At 35.8% G+C, this 15904-nt stretch overlaps 6 protein-coding genes across 6 annotated transcripts; 3 read left to right on the top strand and 3 right to left on the bottom strand.

The window, feature by feature from the left end:
- Window positions 1-518: 518 nt before the first annotated feature.
- On the bottom strand, window positions 519-860 carry RO3G_14928 (uncharacterized protein; the record flags this gene model as incomplete). The annotated part of the gene is made up of 2 exons (XM_067669512.1): window positions 519-660; window positions 856-860. The coding sequence occupies 2 exons, from the start codon at window positions 858-860 to the stop codon at window positions 519-521; spliced, it is 147 nt and encodes a 48-aa protein (XP_067525613.1).
- Window positions 861-3591: 2731 nt separating this feature from the next.
- On the top strand, window positions 3592-4035 carry RO3G_14929 (uncharacterized protein; the record flags this gene model as incomplete). The annotated part of the gene is made up of 1 exon (XM_067669513.1): window positions 3592-4035. One exon carries the CDS (start codon window positions 3592-3594, stop codon window positions 4033-4035), a length of 444 nt encoding a protein of 147 aa, XP_067525614.1.
- A 1023-nt stretch (window positions 4036-5058) lies between these two features.
- Window positions 5059-5895, bottom strand: RO3G_14930 (uncharacterized protein; the record flags this gene model as incomplete). The annotated part of the gene is made up of 1 exon (XM_067669514.1): window positions 5059-5895. One exon carries the CDS (start codon window positions 5893-5895, stop codon window positions 5059-5061), a length of 837 nt encoding a protein of 278 aa, XP_067525615.1.
- A 1973-nt stretch (window positions 5896-7868) lies between these two features.
- Window positions 7869-9042, top strand: RO3G_14931 (uncharacterized protein; the record flags this gene model as incomplete). Its single annotated transcript, XM_067669515.1, has 6 exons — window positions 7869-7881; window positions 8031-8171; window positions 8269-8350; window positions 8422-8610; window positions 8668-8926; window positions 8974-9042. The coding sequence occupies 6 exons, from the start codon at window positions 7869-7871 to the stop codon at window positions 9040-9042; spliced, it is 753 nt and encodes a 250-aa protein (XP_067525616.1).
- Window positions 9043-10486: 1444 nt separating this feature from the next.
- RO3G_14932 (uncharacterized protein) lies at window positions 10487-12296 on the top strand (the record flags this gene model as incomplete). The annotated part of the gene is made up of 4 exons (XM_067669516.1): window positions 10487-10708; window positions 10768-10939; window positions 11104-11130; window positions 11185-12296. 4 exons carry the CDS (start codon window positions 10487-10489, stop codon window positions 12294-12296), a joined length of 1533 nt encoding a protein of 510 aa, XP_067525617.1.
- Window positions 12297-13317: 1021 nt separating this feature from the next.
- Window positions 13318-13761, bottom strand: RO3G_14933 (uncharacterized protein; the record flags this gene model as incomplete). The annotated part of the gene is made up of 1 exon (XM_067669517.1): window positions 13318-13761. One exon carries the CDS (start codon window positions 13759-13761, stop codon window positions 13318-13320), a length of 444 nt encoding a protein of 147 aa, XP_067525618.1.
- Between the last annotated feature and the right edge of the window lie 2143 nt (window positions 13762-15904).

A 15904-nucleotide genomic window follows, 5' to 3' on the forward strand; every position in this document is an offset into this window, starting at 1 on the left:
CCACTCCAATCTTCCTATAGCAAAGCAAAGACTGTCTTTGTAAGTTGCAAATTAGTGCTGATAGCTTAAATCATAGAGTTATTCTACTGAAACAAAGTTTTTTTATTTTATGTATGCCGATTTACTGTTGCACACATGTCATATATCACCCCCCCAAAAAAAAGAAGAATATCTCCTCAGAGTAGATAGAAAGCAGCGATTGAATCAACAGTTGAAAGCATTTTCCTTTTCACCATAAAGTTTGCATGCACGTACTATTCTATGACGGATGCTGTTTGACGATGAAGGGAAAAATAAAAAGATAAAAGACTATACTCAGTATCATGCTACGATTCCTTTTGTCTTTACTGCTCACTGCTGATTTCATCTTACAGCCATTAAATAATATCAATAAAGGCAAGCAAAGTATTGTGACAAATGCAAGAGTTACATGCGCTTCTTTTTATTACTAGTATTGTTATTTGATAGGTATTATGATTTTTTCTTTTCCTTTCTGATTTTATTCACATGCATTGTATTTATACGCGCTCAATGATAACAGCAGAAGCACCACCGCCACCACCGTTACAGGCACCAGCAGCATCAAATTTGGCATCCTTGTTCTTCAAGACGGAAGCAAGAGTAATGATGACACGAGCGCCAAAGTAGCCCAAAGGATGCCTTATGATAATAGCACCAACCCAAGAAAATCATTCTTTGATCTAACACAAAGAATAAAGATTGAAAATTGGATAATCCATAGATAGTACCCACTGAATCATTTCATGAAAGCACTTAATGAGACATACTGAATGAGGATTTTGCTATCATTCTATACATTTTCTTGAATTAAAATCTAAAGTTAAGCTTCTTAACTTCATTTATTAAGTCTGTAAGCAGCTGATATGTAACAGCTTTGAGTTTAAAGCAAGTTTTACTGACCAAAATTTCAGCAACCGTTAAACAATCCAATAGGAAAAAACTTACAAAATAGAATTATTAGTTTTCGTTTTTTTTTTTTTTTTTTTTTTTTTTTTTTTTTTTTTTTTTTTGTTTGTCTTCCATATGTTTTCTTTCTTTTTTTATAGAAACGTACACATACAATTAAAGCACGCATCTCTCTCTCTCTTTCTTTTTTTTTTCTTCAGTATATACTTGCAAATCAAATACGTTATTCGTATTTCTTTAATGTGTCTGCTTCTCATAGGTCTTGTTTAAAAACATGGTTGGTGTCTAAATACTTTTTTTTTTTTTTATTTTTTATTTTTGAATTTATATTAAAGGCTTAAAAGTCTATTATGGTCAACTTTGATGTCTAGGCGTTTTATAAATATATTTAAGCCCATAATATTCAATATCCGGTGATATTTTACCGCGCTAGATGTCAACGGTGCATATGTAACCTCGATAAATTTGGGTGCTTGTTTACTAAACATTTGTATTACAACTAATCATTGTTTTAATGTTAAGCTACAAGTATACAATAGTGATGCAAATGCATTTGGTAGTTCTTTTGAGGTCCCATCATCTGATCACTAATGTTAGTCTTGTTGTCTTTGCTACTCCCCTATAATGTCATTCTTCTTTCTCTCTTGATAATGTGTTCAATTATGGTTATCATTTTTCTATTTTTCCTGTATCTACCAATTAATGATCGGATAAAAAAAATCACTAAAACTAATAAAAATTATACTATATTCTATTTTTTTTTATAAAAAAAACAAAAAAAAAAAAGTACAAAACTTAAAAGTTTACAACTTTCAAGTTTCTAGAATCAGTTACAAATTGAATAATATCTATACTTTTAGTCCTCCCTTTTCAATGGTTGATGTTAAAGCTACCAATGTTTTAATAATTTAGTGATCCAATCTTTATCATTGCTTGGGCTGGCAATTTTTGTCATAGTATTTACAAATTTCTAGAGAAAGTAGCTAAGCTTAAAGCTAAGCTATATTGGTATTTTTTTTTTTTTTTTTTGCTTTTTTCCCTCACCCAATAGTGTCCTGATTGTGTGTTTTGTACTTTTAAGCATTTGTAATTCAACCTCAAGATTTTACTGCTGTTTATAAAATCTTGTCCATGACATCCATGACCTGCGAGTAATATCAAATAATAGGTAGCGATAACCGGATTGAGGATCTCTTGCTTTGGTATCCCGTTTTGCACGACATGTTGCTTCAAACAATACGTTGGTAAACATTATGTTTGTTGTATGATGAGTAAAGATGATCGTCAAGCAATGTCAACTGAAAAATCAAAATTGGAAAAGCACAGAACACTGAAAAAGAATGAGCAACCTATATATCATGCTATTTGATGATATTCACTCTTGTTGACCATAATAACTGAAACAAGTTACGAAAATAAGTCATGGACACGAGTATCTATAAAGAATAATGCAAAATGAATTTATAAAATAGAATACCACACAAGATCTTATTTTTTTTATTAAACTTTGAGCCACACGTCGTGGCGTACAAGATATTTTTATAATTTTTTTTGTTGAAATTGGTCTTTCTTTTATTAACTCAACGCGTAAGAACGCGTTACAAAGATCGAACTTTTGTTCGTCAATTAATATTTTTGGCGCGTGTGTAACATTCATTAAAATAACAACAGATTTATGCAATGATCTACTCATCTGAATCGGATAACAGCGTATTGATACAAAAGCAGCTCAAAACTGGGAGATATGAATTACTTTACGCAAATGAAAACAATTGAATGTTTCTAGCAACTAGTGATACAACATTAAATAGCTCTAATACTCTGTCCGAAAGCCCAATCAATTATGGTTTCAGATATAAAGTTTTAAATAAGAAATTATCCGTTTCCCGGAATAGACGTGATCATACCTAAATATAGAATGCACCATTGGTGACCAGACGTGCTATTGCATAATTAATTTACAGTTCAGGTCAAATAACATGCTACCATTGGTCAACGTTTTTAATATCAAGGTACACAAGAATCCCGATAAAAAAGCGATTTACTGGCATCCTAAAATCATCTTCATACTCACAGCACTATACACTTGCACTTGTAATTATCTCGTGCGCTTTATAGATAGACTTGGAGGCATTGAACGAATTCAATAACTTATTTTACTAATTTGCCATCAAGTTGGAGGTCCGTTTTACGCTAATTAATATAGCTTATAATAGAAAAATAATCTGACGGTCATCTTTCGTAATATTGAATTTATCTTTTAATACAAAAAAAAAAAAAAAAAATACAAGTTGAATATGTCAGTCGAGAATATGATGAAATAAAGATCGTGTTGCACAAAATCATAGAATATAGAAATTGTACATGAGCGTATGATAACTTATTGGTAATAAATTAAAAAGGAAACAGCACCTTTTGTGTTGAGATCATCAGCCTTATTTGTATAATTATTGCTAAAAATACTGCAACCTAAACCCTACATTCGTTGCAATACAGATTTTCAAAAGGAGATGTAATATGCTTTTCTCTATGCCTCTAGTTCCTTGCTAAAAATACGCACATCAAATAAAAATTAAATTAACGTGCGCCTTCAAAAAAATATATAAAAAGGCGCAATGCCGATCACTGTATTTGTTTTATTATCAATCCACTTTTCTATCTCCAATGAAGTTGTCTCTCTCTATCTTGCTTTTTGTCTCTGCTCTCGTCAGCGTCCAAGCCTCTACCAACCCCAAGGTCTCTCCTGAAGGCTGTATTCGTCCCAACAACCGTGGTGAAGGTCAAGGTCTTGGCTGGAAAGGATACTGCTGCAAGACCAGCGATGACTGTCATGACACTTGTATCAAGGGCAAGTGTAATGGCCCGGTCAACCCCAAGCTCGCTCCATCCATTGATGACGACTCTGGCAGCAAGAGTGGTAGCGGTAAAAAGGGCGGTAACAAGCTCTGTATTCGTCTTAACAACCGTGGTGATGGTAATGGTCTTGGTTGGAACGGATACTGCTGCAAGACCAGCGATGACTGTCGCGACACTTGTGTCAAGGGCAAGTGTAATGGAAAGGCCAACCCCAAGTATGCTCAACCTATTGATGATGATGACAGCAACTAAATGTGGATGGAGAGACCAGTGTAACTAGATGAGCTCATGTGTGTGTGTATGTGTTTTTTCTTTCTTTTTTTCTTTCTTTACTTTAAAAAATAATAACTTTGGAAATAAATGCTTTTGCTATTTGTCTTTATAGAACTTTGTTTGTATATTTGTATTTGAATAGCAGGCTTACTGAACATCATTCACTTTACTTTTGTCAAAATACATAACAAAAGACAAGCTGTATCAATGGAGATTTGAATGAACTTGAAGGGTTTGAGTCAATCATTCCTGGTAAAAGAGAGTAAAAGGATCAGGTAGCTGTAGAAGAAACAAAGCAACCTTTGATATATTTCTTCAAGCTGACATAAATATCATGCAACTGCATATGCTAATAACGGCTCTCATCAATGTACTCAGTTACACTAAAGTCAAAGCAAAAGGTGAAAACAAGTGAATAAGAAAAAAAAAAAAAAAAAAAAAAGAAAGAAAAAGTGAGCAAAAAGATAAGGTGGGTTATATTTATACATAGCTTGGTAATATCTATAAAGAAAAACTTAAATATAAATAAGAGATAGGGTTGAATAAGACAGATCGCTTATACAGGTATAAATACAACAATTTGAAGTCAAACCGTTTAAAAATGAGTAAAAATAAAGAAGAAGAAGAAGAAGAAGAAAAAAAAAAAAAAAAAAAAAAAGATGATTGCAGAAATGGTATTTTGGCGTTATTTGAAAATGAAATACAAATAAAGCAAGTATGAGTTTGCTGATGTAATCTCGATGTCCTTTTGTGCTCACTACAAGCTTCTCTTATGGTGATACAAGCTACCGAGAAAGGTTATCTGATAGCTAAACTGGGTTTCGTAAAAGACAATGAACTACGGTTTGAATGTTTCAATAGGAAACTATTGTAGCTTGAAGTCAAATGTATTTTATAAACATATTTAATGATAATGCAAGTATTTAAATTGGCATCACTTTGCTAATTCTAGGAAAACGAATGATTCTTTGCTTTTTTTTTTTCTTCTTTTTTTATAGAATATCAAGCAGACTTCACCTTCTTTGCCTTTCCCGAAGATTGCTGTAAGCCATAGGAAATCAAGCGATAGACGCCAAAGAGTGATCCAAGGATGACAGAAAGCGAAAAGAGATAAAGATCCAAGTTGTATGCCTTCAAGAAGGAAAGGTCGCGTCTGACATCTCGTCGGTGATTGATCTTGCCATCCTGATGCAGATAGAGCGCCTCTTCTACCACATCAGCACCACGCTGGACACCATGGTTGGATCGAATCTGGACCAAGGCCTTGAAGCGATTGGCATTCAGTCTGTATCGATCCTCACGCAAGACCTCTTGAACCGCCTTGGTTGCCTGATCCTGATCGTCCTTCTTCATCCAGCGTCCATAGCCATTCTCTTCAGCTGTGATAGCAGCTGCGGGTTGATCGCCAAAGAAGGGGAAGACAACAATGGGCACACCCTTGTAGAGCGCTTCATAAACCGAACCGGCACCTCCGTGGGTTAAGAACAATTGAGTCGAGGGATGATGAAGGATGGCGACCTGAGGAGCCCATTCCAAAAAGAGGATGTCTTGCCCTTCTTTCTTGTCAAACAGGTCTCGGATACGATAGACTTGGCCAGAGCGTGTCTGGAGTGTTTTTGGAAAGAGGTGATCCATGCCTCTGACAGACCACAGGATGCCGTCAATGTCGCCTGTTTCCATGTTCTCTAGCATGGAGGTCATGATCAGACCAAGTTCCTCTGTTGTCAGAACCGCATGCTGTCCAAAGGCGACATAGACTACCTTTTTATGGCTATCGAGAAACTGTTGAAGGTCATCCGTCAGCACAGGATGTGTTTTGGGCAAGATGGGGCCAACCATCTCAACTAATGGACCAAGAGGCCTTGGAGGAGCAAATCCAAAGGCGTTATTGAACAGCTTGACGGCGTCTTTATATACTGCTGTTGGATCAGATGTAGGTTTAAGGCTGATTGCCCTTCCAATATTTATTTGGTGTGACTGTATACTGACTTTACTGTTCTTTTTAGATACAGCAGCCCTTTATATCAATATCGATATTCTATCTATGCAAAATCCAACGAGCAAGAACGTTCCGTTCTTTGGGCGTTTAAGAGATAAGGTAATCAACCCATATGTTTGCTTATCAGGGCTAGGGGCTTCATCAAGGTATTCCGACAAAACCAGACAAAATATTGAAAAAAACTTTAAAAATATGGCATGTAAGTTCAAGACCAATTAATACGTTTATACTTAAGCTTGGAATTTCAAGTTTTGAGAAAAGAAAGCTTCATATGTTTATTTTAAGAATATATTCATAAAATCATTTTCAGCTCTGTTACGTCGCTTTTAGCTTTAATAATTGCTTCATATCGTCTCTTCATACTTCGAACTAATTGATCGGCAAACTCATCATCCATTCTTTCCTATTCTTCCTACAGAGCCACCTTCAATTGCTGCAAGTTTTTGACGAACAATATTTTTCTCTCAATTTGTCTTTCAAGAGTATTCCAAACATGCTTTATGGGGTTCAAATCAGGGCTTTGAGCAGGCCAGTACTCAAAACCCCCTAATTTGATGGGTTTCCTTCCACAATCGAGCATAAATACCTATATGACAGGAAGCTCCATCCTCTTGGAAGATAAAATCTCTCTCCTAATGCAATACGACATTTATAAACCAAGGATGAAAGCCATTGGCCGAAATATTAATATATATATTTCTTAGTCTACAGAACCAATTTCAATAATTTCTAAAGGTCCAAAATCTCCTCTTCAAAAACATCCTCAAACCATAGCATCACCACCACCCCACTTGACTGTGGATGCTATATTTCTTTCGTCATAACGCTCTCCTTCCTTCCTGAGCACTCTTTTTCCGCATTTACTACCTTCTACACAAAAGTACGACTCATCAGACCAAACAACGTTTCTCCATTAGATTTCGGTCCAATTTGGATGTTCCTACGCTCAGCGAAGCCTACTCTTGCTGTGTCTTGCAGTCAATCTATGCTTGTGAGCTGCTCTGTACGATTTGAAGTCAAGACGATCGACATACGATCGAAGAGTTTCTATACAAACAAAAACATCTATCTTTGCTAATTCCATATCTATTTCTTTGTAAGAGGCAAAAGGATCCTCTCTAATTATCTTCTTCAAGTGCCTTTCAGTTCTTTCATTTATTCTCAATAGTCGCCCAATTTGCCCGTGAGGTAAAGTAATTGCAAAGAACAAGACGAGCGAAAAAGAGGTTGAGAAAGGATGGAAAAAGAGCGCTGAGCGCAATTGGCATCATCTGTATCGTGGGCTGCAGAAATCATATCCCAATAGTTTTTTGGTATCGGCAGAAGAGGAAGATCAAGCACTGTTACGGACAGAATACAGTCAAAGATTGCGTCAACTGGTAGAGAAAGTGATGGATCTGGGGTCGGCAATCAGAGGACAGGAAGTATGTATTACCGCGATGGATGTCCTGGAAGGTATTCAACAGTTTGATCCGTCCATTATGGAAGATGAAGATGGACAAACAGAAGGAACCATTGCACTTTGTGTATCTCCACCGTTTGTTGTAAAGCTATCAGATCATTATGAGCCTCTTGTGAAAGGAAGAGTACTTTGCTTTCCTACACTTCATAAGGAGGACACCAATCCAATTGATGTAAATAAACAAAAGTGCATTGTGCCTTAAATTTCTCAAAAATTTAAAATGCCGAATGATGCTGCAAAAGCGAAGGCAACTTTTCTCACCGCCCCCCTTCTTTCTTTCCCCCTTTCGTTCTTTTGCATAAGGTGATGCTGAGTATGACGTTGGATTCTGATACAAGTCGAAAAAGAAAGATGGCTTCACTAGGTATTCAATGCCCTTTTCATCTTGCTTTTAATCCATACTGACTTACTAGCCTGTTTACCTTGCAAATGTTCTCATTTCACTTGCAATAAAAGTAAGTTTCCCCGCTTTTTATCCATGTTTTTCAATTATTCAAAACCTTATTTCATCAGACTATCAGTGTCAAGGATGTGCAATAAAGAGCACCACAAATGACGGTCTTGACGACAAAACAAAACCACGCCCTACAAAGAAGGCTTGTATTGACGACAATAGCATCAGTAGTAGTAGTAGTATCAATGGTAGTAATGAAGGTAAGCAAAAGAAAGAAAGGAAAAAAAAATAGGGTTGGATTAGTACTACTGTTTGCTTAGATATGTATACAATGAATACTAACATATTTTCTCACAGATTTATTTATATACCTGCTTGAGCCCACTTCATCTCCAGCCATGACGATAGAATACAATGACAGTAAAGTTAGCCTCTTAAAGTAAAGTCTATCTTCTGCTTTTTCAGTCTTCTTTATTCCTTCCTTGCTCACCACTTTTTCTTTAATTTTAGCGATGGCATGTCAACAGTAAACAAGATGAATCCAGAAGATCAATTTTATTTGATTGCAGCTGATCCAAAGGATGGTAAAGCAGAGGACAAATTGAATGAAGTGATCAATGCCAAATACCAAACAGGCTTTTTAAAGCCTTATAATTATGTCAATGGATACGCTAGGCTTCAGCAATATATGGAGCAGCAGTAAGCAAATGCATGTTTTTGTTTCTTTGTTTTAACCTGATGTTGATCTATGATCAGTATGTCACCTGAGAGTCGGCAACGTATTTTGAATGTCATGGGCTTATTCCGCCCCACATTTCGTCAAGTAGCACAGTCCTTGACGGACATTGATTTGATCTTGGTAGAGGAAGGATTTGAGAGGCTGCTATTGGATTATGATCGCATATTTACCGCTTTGAGAATTCCAGCTTGTCTTTGGAGAAGGACAGGTGAGATCTACAAGGGAAATAGAGAATTTGCTGAATTGATTAATGTGCCTTTTGATAAACTGCGTAACGTAAGTTGACTTGACTTATTTTTATCTTTTTTTCTGATTATTATTAGGGTCAATTATGTATTTATGAAATCATGACTGAGGAATCCACAGTGAATTATTGGGAGGTAAGAGAATAGCTTCCTTTTTCTTTTCTTATACACGAATTTCACATTTTAGAGGGGATGTTAGAAATATGGAAAGATTGCGTTTGATCCAAAGCAAAAGGCAGTATTAGCCTCATGTGTTTTAAACTATCAAAAAGATATCACAAGCACTGTGACAACCAAGAAGAATGACGTTATATTTCCTTGCTGTTTTTCTTTTACTGTCAGAAGAGACAAATTTAATATGTAAGCTATCACAAATATTCCCCTTTTCTTGTTCAACGCATTTACTTTTTTTCTTTCTTTCTTTCTTTATAGTCCAGTAAGTTGTATAAAATCAAGGTGTCTTTGTATTGAAATTGCTCTATTATTAGACTTTGATTGTAGGCAATTTTTTACCAATTAATACAAATCCTTGATTTTTTTTTTATCTTTTACTTTCTACTTGAAATAATGCATCTAAATATGTATCACATTAACATTTTATTACTCTAAAAAGAGCTTTAAGCTCAAATTGATATACTATTACAGACACCAGAGGGACATTGAAAATAAAAGGTTTGTCCAACATATAAATGATAAAACTGTGCCAGAAAGAAAGGACTGAGACAAATGCTTTTATCTTTAGCAAAGTATGTAATGAAAACGTACTTATGCTATACTATGTTGCGACATAAATAAGTTGAACAAAATGTAGAAAAGAGAGCATGGTTTCCAAGTATGATGAATCTATATAAACTGTTTCCTTCAGGTCATCAACAAGTACAACAGCAGTTAATTAATTACTTTATTAAATACGCAGTCCTATTATTCATAAACACAAAACTCAATTTTCTCTTGTTTTTTCCTGTTTATAGCTCTGATGTCTATAAAACTTGTTAAACCAATATCCTTCTTACTTTTATGTAACAAATCAAAGAGTGAAATAATGGGTTGTAAACACCGATTGTCAATATTGACAAACACTAAATTTTAGATTCAATAATTTCTTTCGGGTTCCAAAGTAGATTTTAGAATGAGAAATCCAGAGAAAAAAGTGAGGCAGATAAAAGATATGACGGCTTGAACGATATTTGTTGTCTACAAAAACTTTAATTTAAAAGAGGATGATTGTAGTATAGTACTTATTTGCGCAGTCTATCGGTAATGGCTTTGTCGAGTCAGTGTGCTGAGCATTTGTACTCCCCAACTCATGACTCATCCGGATTAATGTGGGTTTGATGGTCAGGTTTATATTGTTAGCTGTGTTTTAGAACAGATGCATCTATTCAGATTACATGTGATTCTCGGATAAATTATCGACAAGCAAAAAAAAAAAAAAAAAACAATAGCTGGGTCTTTAAAGCAAAAGGGTGGCTTTTTATAATATAAATGGGAGAAGCAAGTTACACAAGAGCATGCTCTTTAATAAACGGCGCTGTATAAATACTTTATCCTCTTCTTTTTTTGCTTAACTTTTTCTGGCTATCTTTTGTTCATGAAGCTTACAGCCCTATCCTTTGCTTTGCTTACTGTCGCAAACTATATTAGCTTTGGCACAGCCGCAGGAGAAAATACATTTCAGTTGGCCTTGGATTATCACGTACCAAAAAACATTGTTTTTAGTGCCGCCCAAGGTGGATCATCACACGTTGTATGGGTCTTGTCTATACTTGAAGAACTAGCCGCTAGAGGCCATCATACGACTTTCTATACACGTGTAATGTCTCTTTATAATACAAAGAACTCTTTGGATATTTACGTATTTCTAAATCTTAGGACGATCATATAAAGTTCATCAAGAACTTTCCTACCGTTGACTTGGTCTCGGCTGGTCCTGCTCTAGTAGAAAAAGAAGAATTTGAAAGCATGGTTCGCACTCTAATCGCAAAGGAACCAGTTGAAAGGTTCGTTTATATGATGGAACACTTCACACAGAACTTTACAGAGGGTATCTATCAAGCAGAACAAAAAAGAGAAGTTACTAAGACATTGTTTTAGATTATCTCAATCATATGGATTTATTTAGTAAAAAAGATGTGGATCTTGCTATTTGTGACCATTTCATCACGGCCTGTGTTGAGGCTTCCATCACTAATAAAATACCTTTTATAGTCACTTCCACATTCCCAATAACTCCTGGTAAGAGAAAAAAAAAGGAAGAGACTAGTATAATAACTTTACTGTTCTTTTTAGATACAGCAGCCCCTTATGTCAATATCGATATGCTATCTCTTCATAACCCAACAAGCAAGAACATTCCATTTTTTACACGTTTAAAAGAAAAAGTCATTGATCCCATACGCTTTCTTATCAAGGCTAGGAGCTTTATCGAGAATTATAAACAAGAGCATATGGCGCTCGGTCTTGAACCTACATCTGATCCAACAGCAGTATATAAAGACGCCGTCAAGCTGTTCAATAACGCCTTTGGATTTGCTCCTCCAAGGCCTCTTGGTCCATTAGTTGAGATGGTTGGCCCCATCTTGCCCAAAACACATCCTGTGCTGACGGATGACCTTCAACAGTTTCTCGATAGCCATAAAAAGGTAGTCTATGTCGCCTTTGGACAGCATGCGGTTCTGACAACAGAGGAACTTGGTCTGATCATGACCTCCATGCTAGAGAACATGGAAACAGGCGACATTGACGGCATCCTGTGGTCTGTCAGAGGCATGGATCACCTCTTTCCAAAAACACTCCAGACACGCTCTGGCCAAGTCTATCGTATCCGAGACCTGTTTGACAAGAAAGAAGGACAAGACATCCTCTTTTTGGAATGGGCTCCTCAGGTCGCCATCCTTCATCATCCCTCGACTCAATTGTTCTTAACCCACGGAGGTGCCGGTTCGGTTTATGAAGCGCTCTACAAGGGTGTGCCCATTGTTGTCTTCCCCTTCTTTGGCGATCAACCCGCAGCTGCTATCACAGCTGAAGAGAATGGCTATGGACGCTGGATGAAGAAGGACGATCAGGATCAGGCAACCAAGGCGGTTCAAGAGGTCTTGCGTGAGGATCGATACAGACTGAATGCCAATCGCTTCAAGGCCTTGGTCCAGATTCGATCCAACCATGGTGTCCAGCGTGGTGCTGATGTGGTAGAAGAGGCGCTCTATTTGCATCAGGATGGCAAGATCAATCATCGACGAGATGTCAGACGCGACCTTTCCTTCTTGAAGGCATACAACTTGGATCTTTATCTCTTTTCGCTTTCTGTCATCCTTGGATCACTCTTTGGCGTCTATCGCTTGATTTCCTATGGCTTACAGCAATCTTCGGGAAAGGCAAAGAAGGTGAAGTCTGCTTGATATTCTATAAAAAAAGAAGAAAAAAAAAAAAGCAAAGAATCATTCGTTTTCCTAGAATTAGCAAAGTGATGCCAATTTAAATACTTGCATTATCATTAAATATGTTTATAAAATACATTTGACTTCAAGCTACAATAGTTTCCTATTGAAACATTCAAACCGTAGTTCATTGTCTTTTACGAAACCCAGTTTAGCTATCAGATAACCTTTCTCGGTAGCTTGTATCACCATAAGAGAAGCTTGTAGTGAGCACAAAAGGACATCGAGATTACATCAGCAAACTCATACTTGCTTTATTTGTATTTCATTTTCAAATAACGCCAAAATACCATTTCTGCAATCATCTTTTTTTTTTTTTTTTTTTTTTTTCTTCTTCTTCTTCTTCTTCTTTATTTTTACTCATTTTTAAACGGTTTGACTTCAAATTGTTGTATTTATACCTGTATAAGCGATCTGTCTTATTCAACCCTATCTTTTATTTATATTTAAGTTTTTCTTTATAGATATTACCAAGCTATGTATAAATATAACCCACCTTATCTTTTTGCTCACTTTTTCTTTCTTTTTTTTTTTTTTTTTTTTTTCTTATTCACTTGTTTTCACCTTTTGCTTTGACTTTAGTGTAACTGAGTACATTGATGAGAGCCGTTATTAGCATATGGAGTTGCATGATATTTATGTCAGCTTGAAGAAATATATCAAAGGTTGCTTTGTTTCTTCTACAGCTACCTGATCCTTTTACTCTCTTTTACCAGGAATGATTGACTCAAACCCTTCAAGTTCATTCAAATCTCCATTGATACAGCTTGTCTTTTGTTATGTATTTTGACAAAAGTAAAGTGAATGATGTTCAGTAAGCCTGCTATTCAAATACAAATATACAAAGTTCTATAAAGACAAATAGCAAAAGCATTTATTTCCAAAGTTATTATTTTTTAAAGTAAAGAAAGAAAAAAAGAAAGAAAAAACACATACACACACACATGAGCTCATCTAGTTACACTGGTCTCTCCATCCACATTTAGTTGCTGTCATCATCATCAATAGGTTGAGCATACTTGGGGTTGGCCTTTCCATTACACTTGCCCTTGACACAAGTGTCGCGACAGTCATCGCTGGTCTTGCAGCAGTATCCGTTCCAACCAAGACCATTACCATCACCACGGTTGTTAAGACGAATACAGAGCTTGTTACCGCCCTTTTTACCGCTACCACTCTTGCTGCCAGAGTCGTCATCAATGGATGGAGCGAGCTTGGGGTTGACCGGGCCATTACACTTGCCCTTGATACAAGTGTCATGACAGTCATCGCTGGTCTTGCAGCAGTATCCTTTCCAGCCAAGACCTTGACCTTCACCACGGTTGTTGGGACGAATACAGCCTTCAGGAGAGACCTTGGGGTTGGTAGAGGCTTGGACGCTGACGAGAGCAGAGACAAAAAGCAAGATAGAGAGAGACAACTTCATTGGAGATAGAAAAGTGGATTGATAATAAAACAAATACAGTGATCGGCATTGCGCCTTTTTATATATTTTTTTGAAGGCGCACGTTAATTTAATTTTTATTTGATGTGCGTATTTTTAGCAAGGAACTAGAGGCATAGAGAAAAGCATATTACATCTCCTTTTGAAAATCTGTATTGCAACGAATGTAGGGTTTAGGTTGCAGTATTTTTAGCAATAATTATACAAAAAAGGTTATTATTTTCAGCATACAACCTTGTTTATTTCTTTTAACCCACTATATAAAAAGGAATATTCACAAAAGCATATTGCGTTTATTCTTAGATATCAACAGACTCAAGTCACTGAGACATTTCCAGCAATATTTGAAAATTAATATGCGACATTTGCTATTACAATCTAAGACTGGGCTCTGCGTGTAACGTTTTGAGGTTCATTGTACAAACCATTTATTAGCATATATGAGTTCCTAGTTTTTTGGGGCTCTCTTAATATCCTCTTTTACTGTACCGGAAGCCAACTGCTGCTTTATATGTAATCTATGTCATTTATTTAACAAATTTTGACATTAGACCCTTCAAAAACAAAAAGTGGCATCTGAAACGAAATACTTATATGTAGGCTAGCCTTACCAAGGTATAAAGTATTTCATTTAACCCGTACAACGTTGTCTGAGCATGTATACATGTAAGGTGATGCTTATTTAATCAATAGCATATGACTTCTCTGTTTAGTAAGGCTACTATATTTAGATTAAAAGACTAGTTTCAAAAGATTTCAGGAAACTTTATATTTTTTTGCATGCAATTTAAAACTCGACATTTGAGAATGATGTCGCTTGTAGCATTCTTTAGAAGGTTAGGTACCTTTTAATTATCATGAGTTTTTCATATAACAAATCAGAATGTCTCCGCATTTCGATGCTTTTTTTTCAAATTAATTACGTTGGTGAATGGTAAGTAATAGCCAAAAATTTAAATTCACCCTATGTCATTTGTGTTATAGTAAGCTTCATTCTGGATGTTACACTTAATATGAAGTGGAATTGGAAAGTTGCCAACACAAAATAAAGTAGCCTTTGGAGAAGTGTGCATAGAATATAGATTTGAAGTACTTGAGATAACAAAGCTAATTTAAGATGCTTTTATTCATAAAAAAAAGTATCATTCATTTATAGTCTTTTCTATCAATGAGCTATTCTATGTAAAAAAAGGCATTTTGATATGCAGCTTTCGGAGAAAGGACAAAGAAAATCGAAGTTTTGTTTATGCGTTTCTGTAATACTATGAAAATAAGCATCAGGCTGTTTTTCTAAACATTAATAATGTCAGCAAAGTGTAACGCGTTAACTTATGGAACAGATACATGTTCATCCTCTTATTCTTCAAAAAAAAACCCTTTTCAATTGAAAACATCGCCATCCGAAAAAGGAAACTATCTTTTCCAGAGCACAACGAAATCAACGTATGACAGTTAATTATGAATTCATTTCTAAAAAATCAAAAAGATAGAGGCTTTTTGGACTCAGTTTTCCTTGCACAGAATTACAGAGAGAGAGAAAAGAGCAAAATAGAGACACTACACGGTCATAAAGTATATATATGAGTTCAGCTGAGGTCTGGAGAGTAGAAACTATCACTAGATTTTTTTTGTCGAAGTTGTAAGGCTCTCGAAAAGCAAATAGTTGAAGAAAGGTCTGCAAATAGTACTGTTAGCATTCAAAATGGCAACCCCTAACATAGTGTTTGGAACAAGCTGTCTAATTACTATGTGGATTAGTAAAACCTAGTTGTGTAACTAAATGACTGTTCATTTCCATGCATCTAATCACAACGCACCAATAAAACAGCAGATGCCACTTTTATGATCGGCCGAATGTAGTCTCTAGACCGATTTTTCGGAGAAGCGATGATATTACTTTCTCATACCATTTAAATGGCTAGTTTATCTATAAATAAACAATGACCAATTGGATTAAACATAAGACGCTATGCGATTCTTTGGTCAACTAAATGCAGCTTCATTGCTATGTTCTTCAGCTTGGAATGAACCAGATACTATAGCATTTATCAATCTCTTTGTTATAAACACGTTAAAAAATGGTAAAACGCGCAAGGTCCACTCCAATCTTCCTATAGCAAAGCAA

Source organism: Rhizopus delemar, genomic scaffold, assembly GCF_000149305.1.
Source record: "Rhizopus delemar RA 99-880 supercont3.15 genomic scaffold, whole genome shotgun sequence".
Classification (NCBI taxonomy): domain Eukaryota; kingdom Fungi; phylum Mucoromycota; class Mucoromycetes; order Mucorales; family Rhizopodaceae; genus Rhizopus; species Rhizopus delemar.